The sequence below is a fragment of the Lotus japonicus genome, chromosome 2, assembly GCF_012489685.1.
Source record: "Lotus japonicus ecotype B-129 chromosome 2, LjGifu_v1.2".
NCBI lineage: Eukaryota > Viridiplantae > Streptophyta > Magnoliopsida > Fabales > Fabaceae > Lotus > Lotus japonicus.
Window position 1 is genome coordinate 55,666,226 of NC_080042.1, and position 25,085 is coordinate 55,691,310.

General features: G+C 35.0%; 2 protein-coding genes across 3 annotated transcripts; one reads left to right on the forward strand and one right to left on the reverse strand.

Moving 5' to 3' along the window:
* Positions 1-3,828: 3,828 nt before the first annotated feature.
* Positions 3,829-11,999, forward strand: LOC130738427 (pyruvate kinase 1, cytosolic-like). Its single transcript, XM_057590401.1, has 16 exons — positions 3,829-4,178; positions 5,149-5,245; positions 5,680-5,777; positions 5,986-6,141; positions 6,287-6,364; positions 7,391-7,522; positions 7,872-7,949; positions 8,149-8,220; positions 8,359-8,448; positions 8,605-8,749; positions 8,964-9,052; positions 9,689-9,784; positions 9,895-9,962; positions 10,151-10,250; positions 10,847-10,906; positions 11,574-11,999. Exons 1-16 carry the CDS (start codon positions 4,110-4,112, stop codon positions 11,724-11,726), a joined length of 1,581 nt encoding a protein of 526 aa, XP_057446384.1. The 5' UTR covers positions 3,829-4,109; the 3' UTR covers positions 11,727-11,999.
* Positions 12,000-12,498: 499 nt separating this feature from the next.
* Positions 12,499-24,426, reverse strand: LOC130738428 (dihydrolipoyllysine-residue acetyltransferase component 1 of pyruvate dehydrogenase complex, mitochondrial). Of its 2 annotated transcripts, none has more exons than XM_057590402.1 (23): positions 24,187-24,426; positions 22,972-23,019; positions 22,392-22,470; positions 22,286-22,316; positions 21,160-21,206; positions 21,022-21,066; positions 20,844-20,917; positions 19,745-19,814; positions 18,926-19,114; positions 18,779-18,823; positions 18,571-18,644; positions 18,022-18,091; positions 17,452-17,841; positions 16,967-17,027; positions 16,836-16,880; positions 16,648-16,731; positions 16,459-16,535; positions 16,328-16,390; positions 16,099-16,169; positions 15,923-15,983; positions 13,502-13,562; positions 13,342-13,422; positions 12,499-12,912 (listed from the first exon to the last, which is right to left on the reverse strand). In XM_057590402.1, exons 1-23 carry the CDS (start codon positions 24,267-24,269, stop codon positions 12,854-12,856), a joined length of 1,908 nt encoding a protein of 635 aa, XP_057446385.1. In that variant the 5' UTR covers positions 24,270-24,426; the 3' UTR covers positions 12,499-12,853. The 2 variants fall into 2 exon arrangements, with proteins under 2 accessions (XP_057446385.1, XP_057446386.1); XM_057590403.1 differs by having other exon boundaries at positions 22,392-22,446; positions 24,187-24,425.
* Positions 24,427-25,085: the final 659 nt, after the last annotated feature.

Genomic DNA, 25,085 nt, shown 5'->3' on the forward strand with positions numbered 1-25,085 from the left:
ACCCATTGAGTTAAGAGCCTAAGAGCATAAGTGGTATAGGACATCATCCACATACATTCACTACAAAACGTTAAGGCAATAGATGAGTAGTTATTTCATTTATAAACTCTTTAACTCGTGCTTACATATCCAATGTAAGACTATTTCATTCATAATTGTTACTTCAACAATACATACAGAGTTTAATTTATATGCACTGTCGGTGTAAAGTTTTTTTACATCGTCAACCAATCAGATTTCAAGGATGTGAGAAAATCTCTCTTTTTATTTAATTTCATTAATTGATGTGACTCATCCTTAAAATCTGATTGGTTGACGGTGTAAAAAAACTTTACACCGTTAATGCATCATTCTTTTTCTCATACATATACAATATTAGGAAAATTAAATTTGTATCCAAACAAACACATATGTGGGGGCAATTGCCCCAAAGACCATAGAGTGGATCCGTCACGGGTTGGTGATACAGTTGTGATGAGTTGAAATACATATATGTTATATTTTTTTTATTTGTTAAATTAAATAAGGATGGAATGGAATGAATTCACTTCTAAAAAAAGGAAAAGGAAAGGGGAGAATTCCCTCGCTAAAAGATTAGCTACGGAAACATAGTCGTGGCAAAAAGTGGTGTTGCTAAATGTTTTACAAGAGATTTTATAATCCGTTGCTATTTGGACCGAAAGTATCCGTCGCATATAATTACGTTTCCTTCGCTAACGAATGATTCTATTCCGTCGCGTTTTTCCTCGTAAATATTGCGAGGGAAGTTTCCATCGCTGTAACAGGTTGAAATTTCTATAATTTAATTTTCCGTCGCTAGTTGGTCGTTTGTCCCTTCTACTTAGCGACGGATTTGACTTTTTAGAGACGGAATTTTCCCTATGATGTTGAGAGATTCTCCATTTTCTTCATAATTTTTTATTTATACTTTCAAATCCTGAACAATTTAAATTAAAACCTAATTTTGGTTCAAAGATTTAAATACATATTTAAGCTCATATTTATCAAAATACATCATTAATCATAGTAAAAAGTCATATACATCATTAATAACATTAACGTGAACAAAACGTTAAATATATAAATACTCATTTAAATAAATCAAACTCATAATCTAATTCCTTATCATCTTGTTTCTGCTGGTCTATGTAGGTGGCTGGAGCATGAAAAGGTGGATCCACCACAGGTGGAAGGGGTGAAGGTGGACTGGATGAACTTGCGTGAATATTTGTTAAACACTTAAACACATTATATATATGTTCATTCCTCTCCCCCAAAGGTCTTCAGAGATCATGATTCTGCAGCTTAAAACACAAAACAATGAAATGCAGACATAGTTGATGGAAGAAATAAAAAACTTAGTTAAACACTGATGGTGGTAGTGGAAGACTCAAGATTTTCAAGAGTTGAACTTCGAAAACCAAAGGTTCTTGTGCAAATAGACGGTGCCGAGGACCAAACTGCGCGCAGATAACAAGAATAACATTGACAATTCAATCTACGATATTCAAACAACATTATTGGCAAATTTACCATAGTCATTCAGTGCATGTATCTAACTCTTCAGGGATTGGATGCAAGTTACGTTCTCACATATCCTGCTGAAGGTGGTATCAGTGCTCTTCTCTTTCAATTCCTAGAAGTGATACCAACAAAAGAGTAACCACATTGACATTAATAGGTACAATGTCCACAGGAACAGCCATGACTGCAGAACTAACATAATTGAAGAAAAAGAATATAATTGAGCATGTTGTAAACTATTTCCTTAGCCACTTCTCATGTGGAGGCAATGTTGGTTAGTCAGGAAAATAATGACAATATGTTGGAACATACCACCAACTCTCATGCCAGTCAAGACTTCCTTTAATCCCCCATGATCATCTGTTTGAGAATGCAACTTGCAGAATGTGAGACACTTTTCCATTGAATTAAGGAACATATTTAACTATGTCTATGTCAAAAATATGACTCGAGAAGGAAATGAACCTAATTCATATAGCTACTTGGTATGACTAGAGAGACCACTCCGACCCCATAGCTCCCCGGGCTTACCTATACTCTAACAACTTTCATTCTATCTGATGAGAGCACATTAAAGGGGCACCGCTTTTTGTGGAGCTAGCATAGCCTTTTGTTTGTTTGTTTGGGGCAGGTTCTTTCCTCCAAATCAATATGAGCACGATCAGGCCATGGAAGACTAGGATCAAAGCAAACCTCCAGATTCGGCGCAGTTAAGTTGACAGCCTCAGATAGGGTCAGCTCATCAGAGATTGTTCGGAGATACTTCTTTCTATAGGGAAATATTTTTTGCCACGGCTTCGGAATCAGCATCGCCGGTTAACATCATTGGTTTCAGCTTCAACTTCGGCAGTCGGCATTCCCTAGAAGACTTAGACTACGTCAGAACGATTAGACCTTGGCAGAACAAAAACTCGAAGCGTCACATAAGCAAACTAATCTGAAAACTGAAATGAATGGTAAAAGCATTTCAGAGTTTACAATGAATGACAATACATCGGTCCAATCCCTATTTTCACCATAGTCACTATAATCTAGGCCTATATGATCAGTACAAAAGTATCCACATCTTCCCTTGATTGTGCCACACATAGTCTTCATCCACATATTCAACATCTGAATCTACAACATACGGTTCACCACCACCCTCTATCTCCTTTTCTCCCCCCCCCCCCCCCCGACCCTCTACCTCCTGTTCTGCCCTGTTTTCTTCGACAATTTCTTCTGGTGAATCTTCTTCCCATTTTCAAACTCCACATTGGTCTCTTTTAAGTATTAAAAAAAATAAAAATCAGCTACCATGTGCCCCTTTACATCTCTAAAAAGTTTATAACATGTGCATCATTATTGAAAGGCCTAAGACCATTGGAGAATCCTAGTTTTGTGTGTCTATACCACAAACACCTGAAGGATTCATATCCAAAGCTCTTTACTTTGATTTAGTCTATTGAGTAAATTTCATCAATGTCCTAATATTTTATCTTATCACACACACCTGTTACATAATCACAAAATTACGTGTTTATTTTGCAGTGTTTCAAAACACCCAAACACCCCCTAAACATTTTTTTAACTCTCGGCACTTAGCGGCAGTTTTTTACGGCGCCTAAACGCATATAACCCTTATGTCACAGGACAATTATGTAGATATGTAGTATAACATTTTTTTTAATTGATATATTCTTGACTTACCAGTTAAATATTCCTTTAAAAAAACAGTCAAATATTAACCATGTTTTTTTTTAAAAGAAATATTAACCATGTCTTTTTTAAAAGAAGTATTAACCATGTTGATAATTGAACTTTTAAATATTTGATTGAGTGTTCAATTTCTATATGGTACATATAAAAAGTAGTAATTATTGAGATATGTTTACCCATTTATTATGATGACATCAGAGCATTAATATTAAAGCATGTATAAAATGAATTAATCTCACAGCTACCGCGCTCAATCGTACCTTTAACATTCAAATTCAACTCATCAAATAAAATCTTAACAAGTTTTGCCCAAACTTTGACCTGTTGAAGAATATGGTCTAATTCTATAGGCAGCCGCTGTTTAGATTAGAGGAGTCAAAAGTCGTATGTCGTATGTGTCTTGATGACTCCACTAAAAACCAGTGTGCTGCAGTGTCGACATGTAACATAAACTTGCAGACATTGACAGTACATAGATAAAATATAACTAGATTACATAGAAACAATACAACGTCCTTTTCACTTCTGAGTTTCCTTTGTTTCACAGTCTACTCAGTATTCTAAACATTTATGTTTTTGTTACTTACCTTCTCTACGCGTGATGCACGGTCCCATTTTTCTTTGCTTCCACAGTAGATACTTACGTACTCACCAGCAATTCAACCGAATATTTACTTTGAAACACAAAACACTTCCACCTTCTATTATTTATTAACAACTCTCACCGTTTCATTCCATTCCATCATTACACTTGGCCTTACAACAACACTTTTTTTTCAATATTGATTGATTTCTTTGCCTACTTCTCAGTTCTCTCTCTCTCTTACTCTCACCGCTTTCTCCTTGGATCGGTTCTGTCATCAGTGAGTTGGTGTTGAAGATACAAGATGCAGTCTAGTCCTTTGCTTCTTGAGGAGCCTATCAGGATGGCTTCCATCCTTGAGCCATCCAAACCTGTCAGCATTTCCTTCTCTCTCTAACTTTATTTTAGATTTTGATGTGATGTGTTTTGTTATAGTATTGTCTTGTTGTAATCAGTGTCTGAAATTTTGAGAAAGTGATACACTTTAGGAGACCCATTTGGAGGATTGTTATTTAGAGTGAAAGTGTGGTGATAGTGATGATGATTTTGATCCCTAAATGGTGTTTTGGCAGATCAAGTTGAAAATTGACTGTGATGTGATTGATGAAGTCAAAGACACTTTTTACTCTAATAATTTGAACTTTGAAGTATGGTTTTGTTGATATCCTAGCTCATGTATTGGTTCTGATGATCTTGTCTGCTTCTGAGCACTGTGATTCTGAGAAAGAAATCAACTTTTGTGAATCCAATTGTTGCTTTCCTTTTTAATGTGTTACTACAGTGTGGTGTTGAATGGCTTGATCCTGCTGCTTTTGATTACTGAGGAATTTGGTAGAACAAGCTGTAAAATGGTTTTCATAGATGAAATTGAAAGACACATTTAGCCTTTCAAGTGGTGTTGAAGCCAATCTGGGTTTAGTTAGAAGTTTTGCCAGTCAATTTGATCTGGAGTACAAAAACACTCTGTTTTGAATTATTTGTGCTTGTTTCCATGGCAAGGATATGGTGTTTTAGAATTATTTGTGCTTGTTTCCAGGGCAAGGATATGGTGCTATTTCTCACAAATTGGATACCTTCTTTTTTATTTTATTTATTTCATGGATGGAGGTCGGTTTAAGTTTGAAGAAGGAGGGGGGGGGGGGGGGATAGTAATCTTTCGGTTATTTCATTGATTTTCACTTCCACATTCGTGTTAGACTTTGCCCTATGAAAGTGAAGAATAGAATTTTAAGATATTATGTACATTTCCTGGAGAATTTTTTATCCTTGCTCAATGAAGGTTTTCAGTATTTGTCAATTTGGATTCTGATTAAAGTGTTTTTTGTTTGAAATGCATTTTGTAGACTTTCTTTCCAGCCACGACAAAAATTGTTGGCACACTTGGTCCAAAGTCACGATCTGTTGATGTAATTTCCCGTTGCCTTGATGCAGGAATGTCAGGTATTCTGCCATGACAACCTTTGGCTGTTTGTCATCTTTGTTCGAAAATTGATATTAGGTTCTTTATTTTCAATATTGCTTTTTCTCCTCTTTTATCTAAGAATAGTAAGATGGGGTATTTTGTTTCTCTTATTCCTGCGTTGTCAGAAAAATAGAATAGCTCAGTTAATTATAATCAGCTGTGTTTTAGATCAAGTTGGAAGGCTCTCAATTTCCCAAAAAACATAACACTAAGGGGAATGAAATACAATGATCTATTTCCTTCCAGATTGTCAATATTTTTTTCACTTTGGCGAAAATACATATCATAAATGAATTGAATAATGGTGTTTTGCTGTACTTCTGTTATAGTTTGGAGTGGCCCTTCATGCCTATGGTCTGCTTCTAAGTCATGTGTTCTATTATCTTATTATTATCTTCTTACCATGTGCTAGTGGCAAGGTTTGACTTCTCATGGGGTGATCCAGAATACCACCAAGAGACAATAGAAAATTTAAAGGCTGCTATCAAAAGTACCAAGAAACTCTGCGCGGTAAACTTGTCATGTGTTTGCTGTTTATTTACTCATTTCCGATAATGCATGCATGGGAATATGAGATGACTTTTGCGGTATCATAAAGTAATTGTGATTTTAATACATTAGCTTGTATCCTTGAATATATTTTTAGTGTGTGCAACTGTAAACACCTTCTCAAGGTTAATTAATGTAAAAATATACCTCCCTTTTGGTTCAATTCCAGGTTATGTTAGACACTGTGGGACCAGAATTACAAGTTGTTAATAAAACTGATCGTCCAATTGACCTTGAAGAGGGCACACTAATTGTCTTAACTCCAGATCAAAACAAAGAAGCTACTTCAAATCTACTGCCAGTAAATTTTAGTGGGCTATCAAAGGTCAGTGTACTTTTTCCATGCATTTTCCTAGTTATTATGCGAGTTTGTTTGCAGGACTACATCTTTACTTTTTATATTTCTCATGCTGTGCTTTGATTGTGTATAATATGGTCTCCACTTATCTAAGGTGTCCCTAATTATGCAGGCTGTGAAGAAGGGTGATACTATTTTTATTGGTAAATACCTGTTTACAGGAAGCGAAACAACTTCTGTATGGCTGGAGGTAATGAAATCTTGGATTGGCTAGTTCAGTCTTCAATTCATGTATAGACAGTTTAATCTGATTAAGTGGCTATCTTAACAAGTTCTGTTACATATGCTGCTGGAACACCTTTCTTTTGACATTGTTAGGGTAATGCAATTCAGTTATAAGCTAACTTATTAGTTATAACTGAATTAGGTATCCTTATAGCTGAATTATATACCCATATGGATGTAGATCAAATGAGAAAAAATGTTCAAAAGTTTTCTAGTATTTCCTATGGTCTTTCTACTTGATAAGTTATAGATATTTTAAAACTACATTTCTCCAAATTATTGTTTGGATCCTAGAAAATTACCAAATTGACTTCTTTACCGACTCCCATAGAACGTATTTTGAGGATAATAGTTTGCTAGAAAGATGATGACAGTGATGATAATGATGACAGTAACACTACTGATCCACCTTAACGCAATATCAACATGTGATGTTACTGAAAAAACTGATAATCTGTGTTAATAATGGAAATTTCTTTTTCTATTACAGGTATATCTTATGGACATTTACAATGTCATGTTCTATTAAACTACATGAGACCCATTAAAAGTTGGAAGTATTTTAATGAGGAATTTTGGATTTTTGTATCTTAGGTTTTCATTCTTCTTAGATGCAGCTTTTGGCATTTTATTCCAGAATGAACAAAGTTACTTAAAATTGCATATTAGAGGACCTTTAATTATTCATATTCAAATTTTACATGATTTAAAGTTTCTAGGAAGCACTGCCTCATATTTGATCCCATTTCCCTCTTTTTCTGTTTGACCTCTTTGCCATTCTTCTCTCTTTATTAGTTGTTCTATAATAGAAAGCTTGTTCAGCGTAAATAATAGACCATTAGACCTGCCACATGCATGCTGCATATTTGCAGCTAGCTTTCTAGAAAGCATTATATGAAACAGAATGCACAAAGAAAATTTCTTATACTCAATCAGAACTATTCTGTTTTATTACGCTTAATAATCAATTAGTTTTGGTTTCACAATGCAGGTTAGTAAGGTGGATGGTGATGATGTCACTTGTCTAATAAAAAACTCAGCTACACTTACCGGATCATTGTATACTATACATGTCTCTCAGATTCGTATTGATCTTCCTACTCTTACTGAAAAGGATAAGGAGGTAATAGTTTAATTTTTTAATCTGTATTATGTGGAGAATTAAGTTCTGTTTTCTTGTTGACATTGATTACATCAATACTTGAAATTTCTTCAATTCTTGTTCTGCAAATGCAATGGCTATTCTGTTGGTCAGTATGTAAAATGGATCGTTTCTTGGATATTCCAAAAGACTAAATGTTTTGGAATATCAAAGATATGGTAAATTCTTCTATTTGCAGCAATCACAAAAGTATAACGGGTTTGAGTTGCCCCTTTTATGGTCATGACTCATGAGTGGTAAATACCTTTTGTTATTTATTGTAATTTTGTGAATCTAAATGTTCCTCTTGACATTTTACTAAAAAACTCAGGTAATAAGCACATGGGGTGTTCGAAACAATATCGACTTCCTCTCATTATATACCCGACACGCTGAAGATGTTCGCCATGTAAGGGATATTGCTGAGCTAATTTGTTGTTTTTATCGTATTCCTTTCTTTTTTTCCCTATATTTATGGTTTTTATGCTTCCTAATTTAGATTCCAGCTTCCAAATTCACTTACCTTTTAGAGCATAGATTGAGTGAATAATTTTCTTTATTAGTTTTCCTCAGCATAAAAATAAATACCTGCATTTTTCATTTTGCAGGCCCGTGAATTTCTCTCTAAGCATGGTGACCTCAAGCAGACACATATTTTTGCAAAGATTGAAAATGTCGAGGTAAGAAACTTAAGCATCCCCATCCCTTGAACGATAGACTCTTTGCTTCTATACCAGACAAATGCAGGGTTCAATATCTTTTGGCGAGTGTGCGTAATTGTAATTGTAAAAGCAATCTTTCTTCTGTAATTCTTATAGGGATTGAAACATTTTGATGAGATTCTGAGGGAAGCAGACGGTGTCATCCTCTCTCGTGGAAATTTAGGGATAGATCTCCCACCTGAGAAGGTCAGCATTTACTTCTGAACAGGAATATATTCTAGATGGTTTACTTACACTGAGATAATAGTTGTTATCACATGTTCCCATTTTGTTTAGTTGTATTTTGGGTGTGTTTGGCTTAACAACTTACCAGAATATTGTATATGTATATTGATTTGACAGGTGTTTTTATTCCAAAAAGCTGCTATTTACAAGTGTAACATGGCTGGGAAGCCAGTAGTTGTCACACGTGTCGTGGATTCTATGACTGATAATCTGAGACCTACTCGTGCTGAAGCAACTGACGTTGCCAATGCCGTTTTGGATGGTAAATTATTTTCCCGATGGAAATTCCTTTTTGTTTTATTTGATGAATCCTGTTGATTTCTAACACTCAGCATATGATACAGGTGTATCAGTGCATGTTTCTGTTATTCATCAAATGATCAGCATTCCTTTAGTTCATTGTATTCATCATATTATGCATAAATATGCTTGCACCTTTCATGTCTAAACTTGTTTTCTTCTTTCTTTTGGATCAGGCAGTGATGCAATTCTCCTTGGGGCAGAGACCCTAAGGGGCTTATACCCTGTAGAAACCATTTCTATAGTGGGAAAAATTTGTGCTGAGGTAGGTTTGTGCTTTACCATGAGAACTTTACACTACAAAAAGAAAAAAGAAAAACTGTCTGTCATTCTTGTTAGTTATTTGGGGTAAAGTTCCCTTTTGTTTTCTTGAAAAATATGTTCAATTATCTAATTATAAATTTTTTCTTATTGTCAACCCATCTCTTGTCCTCTATTGTTTTTCAATTGATTTCTTCTTAGTCTAGTCCATATTTGATAATTTATGGCTGTGTCCAGCAGCCAGTTAACAATCTAACCTCCACAAGCTAATCTTCATTATTTTTCGAATTCATTACCTAATTGGCTTTTATCTCACTCACATATTGTCTTCAAATAAATTTTTCTTCGCTAGTCATGATTGTATAACTTCATACTTGCCTTTTGGTTTTCTAAAATCTATACAAACAAGTTTAAAACAATCTTTTTCTTCTTTTTCTCCCTTGCTTGTCCCATGTCTTGCTGATGTTAATCCATGAAACTACTTGTTGAGTTTGAAAATAACATTATGATTTTCTCATTATAGTGAATTGAAGTTGATTTATTATAAAAAGTAAGGATTACTTCCCTTCCCCGGATTCTTCTTCAGCCGCACCTGTCAAACGATAAGTGTAAACTGAAATTATTCTGTTTCTCTGTGCAGGCAGAGAAAGTTTATAATCACGATTGGTATTTTAAGAAGACTGTCAAACATGTGGGAGAGCCAATGAGCCACTTAGAATCAATTGCTTCCTCTGCGGTACATTTCTTTGTTGCACTAAATTTTTTTGAGATTTTTTAATTTTTTTTCTTCCAACATTCTATTCACTTGTTCAAAGGATCATGTTCTGATTGAAGTATGTATTACAGGTTCGAGCGGCCATTAAGGTTAAGGCCTCTGTTATTATTTGCTTCACTTCATCTGGAAGAGCTGCAAGGTTAAAAAGACTTCTTGTTTTGGGGGTTATTGATTCAACATTTCACATTCTTTGCTTTTTATTTTCTTTTTTCCACTAATTTAGTTCCATATTATATTTAATTCATCTAAAGTCGTGTTCTATTATGTTGCAACTTTCCTATTGTGCCTTCATATTATTAATTATCTATTTATTGTGTATTTATGTAGGTTGATTGCTAAGTACAGACCAACCATGCCTGTGATATCTGTTGTCATTCCTCAATTAAAAACAAATCAACTCAGATGGACATTCACCGGCGCTTTTGAGGTATATAGTTGTTATTAGCCATACATGAAATGTTGCAATTGAAACTAAATGTGGCAAATTGATGTTAGGAATAAATCCTGAAGTTGGCCACTCATTTGGGTCAGCTTTATTAAGAGCCGGTTAGGATAAGAAACAAAGAACACTTATCGGCGCTTTTCTACTAAAAAAGACACTAGATAAGCTCCCATAAGTGTTCTTTAGTCCGCATCCGAACAGGCTCCAGGTTCCTTGAGTGAGCTCAGTCCTGTTGAATTGTTTTTAATAACTAAAAACCAAATTTTTGAATGCCTGGTCCCGGGGATAACATTTTGTTCTATTTGAAATATAATAATGAGCAAACAAGTAACACTTTCAAACTTCACTTGGAGAATCAATAATATGTCAAAAAGAAAATTGCTTGTTAGCTTTCATAACATGAGAAGAAACATTTCTTTTTCCAATACTTGATATGACAGAGAAAATTATTTTAAGAAAATGCTGCTATCTATTCTATGCTTTCCTTCTTGGCTGCTTCCATTAGCCTCTCATGCTTTCTTGTTTCAGCTGAACTGAAAGTTTGTCTTTGCTAACTCTTTCCTTTTATTACCTTATGGCAGGCTAGGCAATCACTGATTGTGAGAGGTCTTTTCCCTATGCTGGCAGATCCTAGACACCCGGTAAAAATTATTCAATGTTGATTGATAATTTGATATGATGATGTAAATTGTAAAATGCTGAAAGGGAACCAAAGAAAAGAACGATATAAAAAACTCAAATTCTGATTGTAGAAATCCAATATCTAAAAATATTATGACAGGTAACCAACCTTTGCCTTATAGAAGGCAAGTAAGTTAGACCTAATTCTACTAGCATAACTCAAGAAATCCAAATCCAATACAGGAAATAAAATGCTGTTTTTTTTGTCAAGAAAATGCTAATCTTATTCTTACTAGAACTAAGATATTTCTAGGGCCAAAACGATTACTATCATGTTTGGATTCACATTCAAATCTTCAAGAATCAATCATTCTCTAGTAGCTTTTTCCCGAATCAATTCTCCTTCTAATGTGAAAATCTATCCAAACATGCACTACATCCTAAATCCTAATTAACATCAAAATTCATAATTGCCAGAAGATATCACATTTTCTGCCATTTTGCTGTTCCTTTTTCGCGAGGGTTGGGACCCCCTATTAAGCCGGTTTGATCATATTTTATTCTGCATATCTAGGGTTAGGCATGGGAAAATGTAAAAGTGGCTGTCATAGTATTGGTAAGGTATGTTTGTCATCTTTTACTTTAGAGTTGTTAAACCTAATGCTTTTGTCATTTGGGTGAGTGCAGGCTGAGTCAAATACTGGAACAAATGAATCAATTTTGAAGGTTGCTTTAGACCATGGCAAGGCTTTTGGTGTCATAAAGTCACATGACCGTGTTGTTGTCTGCCAGAAAGTTGGTGACTCATCAGTTGTCAAGATTATTGAGCTTGAAGACTAGAACTTTTGTGTCATTTCAAGGATGCATAACTAAACTCATTTTGAAGCTTTTTCTGTTTCATTTAGTAACAATCACGCTAGAGATACTTATTATAGAGTGGCCTCTCTCATTTTGCTGATTTTAGTCATGTAATCTAGTTCCACTGTTGAGTGATTTAAAGCGGTTGTGCAGCCTTCACCTTTGTTATATCTTGTATTGCCTCCTCTAAAGGCAATTTTGAACTATGAAAATTGAAACTTTATGTCAATAATTTCTAAAATTGTGTTCTATGTTTCTTTTAGGGGTTTGGTATATTGATAATCAGAGGCAGTTTATTTTATCTTTAACTTCTTACCCTGAAAAATATTTTCATGGTAAATTGATAATCAGAGGCAGTTTATTTTATCTTTACCTTCTTACCCTGAAATATTTTCCCCCTAATTCTATTTTCATAATCAAGATGTAAAGGATGCATTGTGCTACCTCTATTTTCCTAATTACATATTTGGCACTCGAACATTGCATACAATTTGCATTCTTCAGTCTGATTTTCAATCTTCTAAAGAACTTAATTTGTCTACTGATTGTTTCAATCTTCTAAAGAACTTAACTTGTCTACTGATTGTTGACAGATTGTTTTTTGTCAAGGTAATTAGATTAATGTCGATAGGGCAGACAAACAACATTTACATCTATCAAAGAAAAGCTTTTGGAAGAAGTTGGGTGAGCAAAAACCAAAAAAATGGTGTGCCAAAAGAACCCCTCGTAACAAATCTTTACCATCACTTGAACATGCAACAAATAATCAGTAATTTTATTCATTCGAAGTGGGTATTTATACGGCGGTCTATACAAAGCTGTTCATACAAAATCAAACATCCAACTCAGCAAATTGCCTTATGAACAAAATTTCCAACGTGCTTGAATCTCAATTCTTGGAAATCTCCTTGGTGGGTATTTTCTCACGATATTTGGTAAATAACCCGAGATATTTATTTTACAAAAACTGATTAGGTACAACAATGAAAAAACTGTTTGAGTTGAAGAGATAAAAATGTAAAGGACAAAAATGGGATGCCATGTCAGGTTAATCCCGGTTGTGGTGAATCCACATCCAATGAAGTAACTGGAAAAAATATTGTATGTCATTATAATAGAAGTCTTCTGATGTCGCTGAAGTTTGATTTCAAAGCAGAGAGAAACGCACCTGCAAAATAGAGTAAAGCCACATAAGCCACCCTTTAAAGCAATATACCTAGGTGGATTGCTGCAATTATGGTTCATAGGTTCCATTCATTGTGTTTCACACCCCAGGTCTCATCAATAATCAAATTATTAATGGGTAAATAACATTTTTTGTGTCTTGGTGACATGTTCCATTCCAGTTTGTGTATTAATAACGGAATATAAAACTAATTTACCTGAACTCAACCAAGTAAAATTAGAATGTAGGTTTATTCTTGATTAACTGCCTGTGTTCATTGTGCTTAATATATGGAAATTGATTTTATTCTACTTTAGCTACTTTAATCTCAATCAGATATGCAACTTCACAAACCAGAAAGCATATATGGAACACATATCATACTTCTTCCTAATCTCCATTGGCTAACTCATGTGTCATAATTACACATACCTGCAACTTTGCCATCAAAGACGCGGTGATCAGCAGACAGTGTTAAGCTCAACTTATTGGCAACTGATGGCTTCTCAATTCCTAGCAAACAAAAACCAATGTCAAAAACAACTTAAAATTTTAGCATTAAGTGACATAGATAACATACATAAATTTATACCATCAGCTCCAATTACTGGTTCCACAACTTTGTTGCCTTTCCCTACAGCAAGAATGCAAGCCTGCAGCAAATAATAAACAATAAATAAAGAGACAACGCAACAAAAAGAAACAAAACTTCTTGAACACTTTAAAGTGAAGTCCACAAGGAGGTGACAATTTGGGTAACTATTCTCAGACTACTAAACCAGGCATTCTGAAAACTGTCTCAAGATAGCATGTTTTTATCAAATGTATTCATTCCAGGGTTTTCCCTCTTTAGTCCATAATCAACCATAATATGTATTAGCGTCCTTTGTTAACTGTGATGGTTTGACTCTTCAGTCTTCACTGCTAGGTATGAGCTGTGAGCTGTAGAGTTTGTTAAACATTGACTACGGTCAAATAAGTCCTTATGAAGGGTAGAGCAATCCTCACCTTTGACCTAGCTTTTTGGGTAGAGCTAGGCCTAGCCCGAACTCTAAGATAGTATCAGAATCCTACAAACTACACACACCATATGTCCAATGTAACGCCCCGATTTCTCGAGTGTCACACAGTAAACCAAACATCACCATTTTCGTCGTTCAATTATTAATCTTGAATTAATGACAAAGGTTCATTTATTGCGACTCTTGAAACTTTACGAAATAAATAAGAAATGCATTCCTGAATAAAGTAACTCGTAAATAAAAGAAACCATAATTCAAGTACACAAATGAATCCTTGAGCTAAAGCCCTATGTCAACAATACATCAAAACCGAAAAACAAAACTGATAAAAGATAGTTCAGCACCACGAACACTCGACCCCCAGCATGGCAATATCAGTCACTCGTCGAGCCAACCGCACTGTCTCTGGCACTTCTTCACAGGAGCCCTGACCTCTGGTGCATCTCCATGCCCCTCCGTCTCGACATCCCTAGGTGCATCAGCTACTGCAACGTACCGTGGAGCAAAGTCCTCCATAGGCTCTAGAGTCCCTTCCAGTTCCTGTTGAGCCTATGGAGGACTTTGCTCCACGGTACGTTGCAGTAGCTGATGCACCTAGGGATGTCGAGAAGGAGGGGCATGGAGATGCACCAGAGGTCAGGGCTCCTGTGAAGAAGCGCCAGAGACAGTGCGGTTGGCTCGACGAGTGACTGATATTGCCATGCTGGGGGTCGAGTGTTCGTGGTGCTGAACTATCTTTTATCAGTTTTGTTTTCCGGTTTTGATGTATTGTTGACATAGGGCTTTAGCTCAAGGACTCATTTATGTACTTGAATTATGGTTTCTTTTATTTACGAGTTACTTTATTCAGGAATGCATTTCTTATTTATTCCGCAAATTTATTTCGTAAAGTTTTAAGAGTCGCAATAAATGAACCTTTGTCATTAATTCAAGATTAATAATTGAACGACGAAAATTCTTTACGAAAATGGTGATGTTTGGTTTACTGTGTGACACTCGAGAAATCGGGGCGTAACATCCAACCTGGGCATGATAAGGCTAAATAAGTCTGTGTCAAGGATAGAACAATCCTCACCCCTGAGCTAGCTTTTGGGAGTGGAGTTAGGCCTAACCCGAATTCTAAACATATGTTGTCCTTACCTAACAAACAAAATAGGGAATCAAGTAAAAGAGTAGGAACAATTTCATGAAGGCTCTACCACCGAAGGGACTATTTAAGAATACTCTAAACCCGAAATCTTCAGTTCTCTTTCCTTGCTTCTTTCTTCAAAAGAAATCAAATTGGTTCACCATGACAGTGTGCTTCTTCATTGATATAGTAAATGGCAGATTCGTTTTAGTTTTTCATCTTTACCAAGTCAATAAAATACAGGGAGTAAGTTCAAGAACTGTAGTAATTAACTTTTGATGATAACATGCAAACAATATGTAAAATTATGACGTAGTAACTTAATAAGAAAAAGTTCTACTGATTTTAAGGAAAATTATATATCTTTATTAATATAATTATGGGTGGGTAGCTGGACTTTGCTCTTTGATCCTTCACATGGTAGATTCACAATCCACTTCGCAACATTTAGCCCTATTAGTTATATAAACCTTCACATGCTTTCACCGAAAAGCTTAAGCTTTTGAGATAGCCGGTTATGACATTGTATTAGAGCCTCTATAACTAAGTGGTTTAGAATTTGATCATCTTAACTTCATCCTTCTATCTTCTCATAAAAGTTAAATTTTCATTACAAGGTTGGATGGACTTATGCTTCAAGTATAAAAGGCTCTTGTGTGAGCGTAAATATAAAACTAGTCAAGTTAAGCTTTCGGGATAGATGGTTCTTCATATTTGCTAAGTAAAACTTAAATACATTGTGAGCTACTTTACTTTTATAGAAGGCTAGTAAATTATATATTGTAAGTGCTGGTCAGCTGGAGAGTGTGAGTGAGAGAGAAAGGGAGAGAGAGAGAGAGAGAGAGAGAGAGAGAGAGAGAACCTGTGGGGGGTTTATAATAGCACAAAATTTATCCACCGGGAACATTCCTAAGTTTGAAATGCTGCATTAAGGCATTGTACAAAGCTCAGAATTAGTGCTTTCGGCATAGTTTTACTCTTTAGATAAAAGAGATGAAAAATTCCTAAATTGCATGATAACATATGTAGTAAAATCACCTAAATGTCCCCCCTTGGAATTCATGTGGCTTCAACTTGCCTTCACGTGCCTTGGCTGCTAATTCCTTGACCTAAAGAACCAATAAACCATTAAAGTTAACACGAAGACAAGAATCTTACTTTCCAATATTTTAATTTTACTTAGTTTGTGAATGTCTAAACACATAAATAGGAGAGAAACCTAAAATAAAGCCATTAACCACAAACTACATAAATGACTTATAATTACCTCGGAGGAGATAGCAGATATTGTCTTGTGATCAGCATTTTTTATTATCGGAGTCATCAAACCCTGTAGCCACAAAAGGTTTCAGTGCTTTCTTTGTAAAATAATACTGACAGTTAAATACCATCAATTACCTTCTCAGTGGCAACTGCAATACATATGTCAACAGAGTCGCATAAATTGATCTCACCCTTCTCAGCATCCCAGTATGCTGCCATAATGTATATTGGATTTAAGCATTAGAAACTTCTATGGAGAAAATACAGTTTTAATACTAGGAAAACCTAACAAGAATGGATGGAATATAAGAGAGAACTATTTACCGTTTGCTTCTGGTACATTTCTAAGTGCGGCTGCTACAACTTTGATAATAATGTCATTCACTGAAACTTTCACATCATACTGCTCTGCAATCAAGGAGCAAATAAAAAACATATTGGATTGCCAATACACCACGACAAAGAGCATAGCATCTGACACATGCCAAAGAAAAATTATTACTAGTTCATACCTTTAAGATCTTTACGAAGGGAAAGAAGAGGATCCAGTATAACATCTGACACGTGGCAATAAAAACTCATATTAATTAGTTACTACACAACAGATTGGTTTGCTATATGCAGGGCATAAGAGAATCAAAACCTGATGATAAATATAGGTGTGGTGTATTTTGTTTTGATTCCAACAACCTCTTGGCAATAACCTATAAAACAAACAAAAATATATACAGAAAGTTATCATATATTGACGGTATGATTGGAAGGAAGCAGAGATGAGAGTCAGCCTTCATTAATTATCAATTTTCCTAGTGTTCATTAGTTGAGAGAAGGGATATGACATTCAGAGTCAGTTAAGAACTTCACTAAATTAAGCTCTACATCTCTGAATGTACACTACTAAACACACTAGATAGATGCCATATAACCAATACTGACCCATATTAGGTCTAACAACTAAGATTTTCCTTTAAATATTCGAGCATTAAACTCCCAACCAGAGACACCAAACAATGGCTACTCAGAGTCCCTTTTTAATACTATCCATATTCCTTATTTGGGAAGAATAATTTTCCTTACCACAACATGCTTTCTAAAAGAATCAATGAGCCTGAATATTTGAGGATCTACCTTGCGAATTTGACTATTAGGTAAATCTTCATAAGCATCTGACTGTTTTAAGTCAGATTTTGACTCTTGCGAAGCTGCAGCTTGATGTCTTTGAGATGATGATGCATGTGCTTTTGATGAAGCAGGTTTTGGAGACAGTTTTCCTGACTTTATTGCAGAAAGAACATCCCCTTTCAGTAGGGTGCCATGAGGACCAGTTGCATTCAATGTCGACGCATCCAATCCATATTCTGTAATTAGCAACTTTGCAGCCGGACTGATTCGTGTTGTTTTGTTTTTATGTGCTTTGACATCATTTTTAGTGGCATGTTGGGTGGCCTTCTCCTGTTGGCTTGCTGAGCTGCTGCCAATAGAATTCTTTATAGCTTCAATGTCACTTGCATCTTCAACCTAGTAGAATCAAAGGCAGCATAAGAATTTTGTAACTCCTGTGACTTAGGGATAAGACTTTGGTAAACAAACCAATGAACATATATAACATCATTAAACTTTTTCTTTGTTTGTATTTCGAAAGAAGATACATAAATTATTAGGGCCAGAACGACAATTTAAAATCACTTGAACACTTACTGTTATTGCAATAGGCATTCCAACTGCCACTTCTTTTGATCCTTCTGGTGCAAGTATCTTAGCCAAGTACCTATCAACCCCACCAAAAAAAACCCGTCATACAGAAATTGGTTAGGTAGAAAGAAAAACTCTATGAGGAAGAAGAAAGGATGTGTACAAACAAAAATCATCATCAGTAAAATAACCCAAAAATAATTCCAGCTTTGTGTTAAAAAATTGTGACAATGTAATATCAATAATTAGCAAAATTATAAAAAGAAAGAGATTGTATTCTACCACAAATTTCTTTAATTTGTGGATCTTTAGTTTTCTGCTCGAAGGAAACTAATTAGTGTTGTGCATGCCAGTAAACATCAGACATGTAACGATCATGCCTATTATCCATATTAAATGGCCCAAGTCTTCATCATTACGTCCTAATATTATTTAAGTGCAAATATCTTGGCCAAAAAACTGTCTAACAATACTTCAACATGTTGAGTACACAACCATACCAAACAAACAGAACATTTACAATAAATGTCTTTTAGTATCGGGAAAGACTAATACCCCTCTTCAAGAGTCTCAAATTCAAGGGTAGCTTTGTCTGTCTCTATCTCACATAATATGTCTCCCACTTCAATCTGTTGAATAATAAGAATTAATGCATAGCAGACAAAAAAAAAGTATGACTATTCACATTTTTCACACTTAAAAATATTTATATTACATGAATAAGAGAAACTCACTAAGAACCTTATATCATCACATAACTAACCTTGTCTCCTTCTTTCTTCATCCATTTAACAATGTTTCCTTGGTTCTGTGCAAAAAAAAGAAAAACTGAAAACTACTGCCTCCAAGGAAGGAAAGAAAAATCTATGTTGGCAATATGTACAACTAGTAGCACCAAAAATATTCTCACCATTGTTGGGGACAAAGCTGGCATTTCAAGAAGGACGTGAGGTGGAAGTTCCGATGCATTAATTGTAGTAGAAGTTGATTCCGGTTTCTTCTCATCTGAGACATCTTGATGTGTTGATTTCTTCTCTTCAACCCCGGCCTCACCCCCCGCGGAAGCAGGAAGATTTTGAATGTCACTTTCATCCTCAACCTTGTTAAGACCCACAAATAGAACATACATTAATGAAATATTTATAATACAGACATCAATTGAATCCCAAAAATAATAGATAAAAATAAATAGTTAATGATCACATGAAGGAAACAAATTATAAGATTTATGATTTACTAAAATCACAACACCTAAAACTCTACTATATTTTTCTAATGGACTATTAGAAACTCAAAACTAAAACAAACTTCATATGTCCATTTTGCAAGTAAATTTAATAAATGAGCAAAGTTTATGTAATTAAGCCATTAATGGTGTTGTCTTACAAAATTTTAATTAAATCGATGAAGACAAAGAGTTTAAAGCAAATCGTGTTTCAGGTCATGAGGAAAAGGATAAATTTAGATATTTTTATCAGTACCTAGAAACCAAAAAGGCTCAATTGGAACATCACGGAAAACAATAATTAAATTCACTTCTATTAAAAGAGAGGAATTAAATCCAATGGAAAAAAGAATCTTGGAGGAAAAACAAAATAACAAAATTAATCTCATCTTAAAAGCTAATTCTGTTTGCAGAATGCAATAGCGTAGGATCTTGGAAGTAAACTTTGCAATGTATTCCAGACAACAGTAATGATGCAAGAGTTGGAACTTAATGACAGCTTACTGTTATGGCAATTGGTTGTCCAACAGGCACGTCCTTTGAACCTTCAGGTGTCAATATCTTAGCCAAATATCTGCAGGAATCATTAAATTACCACAACAACAAAAAATTAACTGCACAATAAAATTTGCATGTTTAATATGTGATCTATGATTCTATACTCTAGGTCTCCAGGGTCAAAATCAGCCAAGTATATTAAACCCTGATATAGTAGAAGGCCAAATGGGCAAACATTTCATAAATAAATTAACAATGAGAAGAAAAAGAGTTTATTAGAATTTGAGCTAGCTTAATTCAAGGCCCAAAAGCTAGTTCAAGTAGTGAGCGTTACACCCAAGCTTTATAAGAATGTCAGGAATCTCAACACACCTCCCTCACGACCAGAATAGACATTTGAAGTGTGACGTTCGTTGAATTGAACATTAGGGAGTGACCCAATATCAGATCTACGATAGGACAAAAAGCTAGCTCAAGAAGTGAGGATTTGTCAAGCCCTATAAGAATTACTTTGGTAATACTAATAAATCTAGTTTATGTGGGGTATAACAATTTAAGACAATCAGTTTTGATATTTTTTTTGTTTTAAACAGACTACAATAAACACACAGAAAGTACAAAGGAAACCAAAGTGGAAAAACAATGAATGACAATAACAATGGGTGGGTGGGTCTCTCCATATTTATTGTTAAGGATTGACTGTGTATTGCAACAGACAGCAACCAAAATTACGTAAGTGTTCTAGGTTTCTTGTGGCTTAATATTGTGAAGTTTATAGTTGTCTGACACTGGTCTCATAGCACCAAGTAATTGTTGAAATATTAAAATATATCTTACAATGTTTTGATCATATCTTTAAGTAATTTAAGGTAATTTAGATAAAGGGTTTATCTATAAATTTAACATATAACAGAATAATATGGCATCATGTGATCCATATAACTGACCCCATCTAGTGATGAAAAGGTTGGTTGTTATTGTTGTTGTTGTTGGGTTAAGACAAACTTGTTTTTCCAGATGGTAAGAAACTCAAGTTTATATCGCTTAAATCGCAGGTCATCCAAAATTAAGGAAGAAAATACTGAAAGGAAGAAAAGAAAATTACCCCTCTTCAAGACTTTCAAATTCAACTGTAGCTTTGTCAGTTTCAATTTCACATAGTACGTCACCCACTTCTATCTGTAAGATTAATTTAAAGATATCAATCTCCAAAATGAGAGTATCAACCCAAACAGAATTGTGATCTACAACCATCAAAATACAGGAAATATATATTTACTGACCTTTTCTCCTTCTTTTTTCTTCCATTTTGCAATATTACCTTGGGTCTGAAATCAAGAGAAGATGTCAATACCCATGGATCCCCAAAAGGAACAAAGGTAAAACCAAAGAGTAAAACTAATTTGTTTCCCAAAGCTTACCATTGTAGGAGATAAAGCTGGCATCCCAAGGACTGAATGTGAAGAATCTATCACAAGGAGGGAATGATCAGATCATAACCAGATGCATGTGACTTAATATATAAAGATTATCCTCTTTAATCACCAAAATTAAGTTGAAAAAAAAAATAGTGAAAATAGCAAGCTGTTCATCTTTTTCTATAAAGAAATTTTTTATTGAGATGTAGAGAACATTAATCGAAGAGAATGGAGGATAAGGAATCCTCCTAAACAAATGAAAAAACATAAAACAACCTAGAAAATAGAGTGATGGGATCAAGAGTTAAATGGACCTGAGAATGATCCATAAGCGTACAACTCAAATAAACCATTTGGAATCGTATTCTAGGAGAAAAAACATGCAGGAAAGAAATAAATGTCATGATGACAGTTCTCACTAGTTCCCTCTAAAGGGCCTTTTGAGGTCCCTACTCCCTAGCCCTATAAAATCATAAAAATAGCTTTAAAAGACCAATTAAGCACCAAGCTCATAAGCAGAAATGAAGAGACTTCATGAGAGAGAGAGAAGAGGCAAGTACCCCAACAAGGAGAAAAATAATCCTTCAAAACGATAAAGCTATATAAAAGGGTTAGGGAAAGATTAAAAATTCAGAAAGGCTGTGCAACATTATTGCATATCTATGATCTTAACCCAAAAAATTCTTGATAGAATATGCTTTAACAGTTTAATTCCCAAACCCAGTATGCTGTATGCCTGAATCACCTTCCTATCCTACCCCCACTCATTATTCATCTCTTGTACATGAACGCACTACCACAGTCTTTTGACTTTTCTATCCATAAGGTTTTCTAATATTAAGTTTTATAAGATACGAGAGTTTAAATGAGAAGGCTAAAAGTTGCAAGAAATGATGTTACCTCTTGGACTTGCATACATATTATGTCATCCAACAGAAATATATCATAATCTCTAAACTACAAAAGCCAATATTGCATAATCCACAGAAATATCAAGAATAGGAGCTTCAATAACCAGCTAAAAAATAAAACTTCATAACAAGAGAAGCACACAAGCATGTTGAATCCATACAAAATTAAAACCCTAAACAAGGGTTTTTCAACAGTTGGTAATTGAAAAATTAAGTACCTGAAGATGAGAAGTATTTCACATCAATCCACTGCCAAAGATGTTAAAAGTTGTCAGAGTATATCATAGTCATGATTGGAATTTTTTTATCCATTTAAATACTAACCTTTGACTTCAAACATCTATCACAGACACCAGTAAGCCTAGACCAAGTAGCCGGCCTGATAAAAACCACTGTTCGTAAGCTGCCAAGATAACAATCGAACAGAGGGAAGAAGGATGAACTAAAGAGAATGATATGATATTCATGTGATTTGTCTAATGAAGAGAGTGCCAATCCTGCCACCAGTCCCTAAAATTGATTGCTGGAGAATGTTTGGTGAACCAAAGGAGTCCAAAGCTAAATGAATGGATCAGAAACAGATTGTACCACATGGTGCTAATACTTGAATTGATATATTGGTTTGGTTTAACAATTTCATTTCAGAGGCTCAAGCCTGACAATTTGGATTTAAAGAGAAATAAACTGGTCATCTGATTCATGATAGTGATCGGGTGGTCAAAAGGGGGAGAAAGTTTCTACCCTGATAATCATAATAAGATATTTCCCTATCTTTTGTTTAAACTAAAACTCCCTATCCTCAAAGTTCGAACTAGTCTCATAAATAATAATAAGATTTAAGAAATAGAAAACTGGATTTACAAATAATTAGAAAAGCTGCAGATTGATGGATAGTGATACAAACCTTAGATTCTCATTACCACCCACAGAAAAATTCCATGAATTAGAAGTTCTGTTCCAAGAAGATAAGCCAAAATAATATGTTAGAACATTGGAAGCAGCTTATAATAGAAAAGATTCTATGGACATTAAAAGCTTAGCATTCTTTTAAAAAGTAACCAACACAATTCAGAAATGACACAACATAACAAAAGGATGTCACAAAATGATACTTATGTATGATATATCTGTACGGATGGGTCAAACATAGATAACAAGCATAAAAGGTAGAATGCCAACACTAAGCAACTGCTAGCACCATTTCAGTTTTTGTGTTCAATTTGCCTAATCGAAGCAGAACAATTCCGGCGGAGCATACATGCCAATTGGAAGTAACTATTACTTCTTAGCATTTAGCACCACTTCAGTTTGGTGCTGCGTTTGTTTTTCAGTTTGAAAGTTTGTTTGGGGCATTGGAATTCGAGATCACACATTTCAATGCCCCAAACATGAAAGAAGCTTGCCTGTTTGGTTTTCAGTTGGGTGTGCACATTCACTCAACCCAACAAGTGCATTCCGTTGGCTGAATGTGCGTTGGAAATTGTGATCTCGAATTTCAATGCTTCAAACGGACTTCCTAACTGAAAACCAAACAAGCACTTGGACCTCCATTGGGTGTTTCAAACTGAAAGTCAGTTGGAAGTAACTATTACTTATTACTAAGTGTGTGTTTGGATACACTTTCAACCGACATTAGCACGCATTTCAATGCAACAACAAAAAAAACACACATTCTTCCAAAGGAACAAAAAAGCTGGATTGGATGAAATAACTTTTACATCCAACCCAAAGTCTAATACAAACACACCCTAATAAGTAATAACCAATCCTCTAAACTTCATATGAGAAATCCTACACCTAAATTTGAAGAAAGTAACAGATAAAAAGGAGTAATTCAATTTAAGCATTCAGATTCAGCACTACTCTCCTATGCTCATTGGTAACAACACTCTAGTTGAGTGCATAACAATTCACCAAGTGATTGATCACAATTACTGAGTTCAACTGCAACACCAAATATATACTAAAATGCATGAAGAACATGAGTTGCAATAACAAAACATAGCAGGACTAGCCCACAAGCTTAAAATTGAGAACCCTAGTTGAAAATGATAGCAAGAATTCAAAAAAAGCGATCAGAGCAGAACAGAACAGAACGCGAGAGAGGGAGAGAGAGTACCGAGAAAGGGATCTGGTGGAGGAAGAAGAGAGGAGGCGAATGGAACGAGAGATGAGAGGGTGGCGAAGGCGCGAGAGTGCCATCGCAGTCGCAGAGAGGAGAAGAGAATCCCAAAAACGAGGTTGATTCGATTGATTTGATTGTGAAAATTGAAATGTAGGTGAGGAGAAGCAGAAACTGCTACGCTTGTTTGTTTGTTTACTTTAGGGGTAGGCCAAACTATTGTGAGCATGTGCAACCTCAACCACCATTATTCCATTACCAAACAGGTCATTGCATTTAGCATGCCTCATTTTTCCCCCTTATTTGCAGATTCTATTATTATCATTTTTTTTAAATGTTGTTTTCTTTCATGATTTAATTAAATTAATTAAGCATTTATGGTAATATTGTGGCATAAGTCATGACTCTCCGCTGTCAGAGGCTTCCTCTCTGATGTTATTGAGTCTATGTGTCTTGACTTTGATGCTTTATTCTCTAGCATTCCTCTTGTAAAAAAAAGTATTTTGAGAAAGTTGTTGAAAGAAACTCAAAATATATCAAAGATTCAATCGTTGGACATATCTACAAGCATATTTGGTAGATAGTTATGTTCTTTAAGCATCTAGTCCAGTGTTCGATATATGAACGATGCATATGATATAAAAAATTAGTTGTTGGGAGAAACCTGCCCACTTAACGTGATCTCAGAATCTCGAGCGATTAATATAGAAAAACATTAGCGATGCACGGAAATCGGCTAGGAAGTCAAATAGTTGAGGTTGAAGTCCTAATGGTGTTCATAGAAATGGGCTAGAGACTTATGGACCATGAGTTTCACAAGTGGTGGTTTGGGCTCTTTGGGCTTACAAAATGACAGTTTGGTATTGCTAAAAAAAGGAACTTTGTGGGTGCAATAA

Excerpts from the sequence above, each read along its gene's own strand:
- LOC130738427 (XM_057590401.1), top strand. The coding sequence starts at position 4,110 with ATGCAGTCTAGTCCTTTGCTTCTTGAGGAGCCTATCAGGATGGCTTCC. Across the intron at positions 5,246-5,679 it reads CCTTGATGCAGGAATGTCAG|TGGCAAGGTTTGACTTCTCA; the intron begins GTATTCTGCCAT and ends ACCATGTGCTAG. Across the intron at positions 5,778-5,985 it reads GTACCAAGAAACTCTGCGCG|GTTATGTTAGACACTGTGGG; the intron begins GTAAACTTGTCA and ends GTTCAATTCCAG.
- LOC130738428 (XM_057590402.1), bottom strand. The coding sequence starts at position 24,269 with ATGGCACTCTCGCGCCTTCGCCACCCTCTCATCTCTCGTTCCATTCGC. Across the intron at positions 17,842-18,021 it reads GAATGCCTATTGCAATAACA|GTTGAAGATGCAAGTGACAT; the intron begins GTAAGTGTTCAA and ends TGATTCTACTAG. Across the intron at positions 16,536-16,647 it reads AAATGTACCAGAAGCAAACG|CATACTGGGATGCTGAGAAG; the intron begins GTAAATAGTTCT and ends ACATTATGGCAG.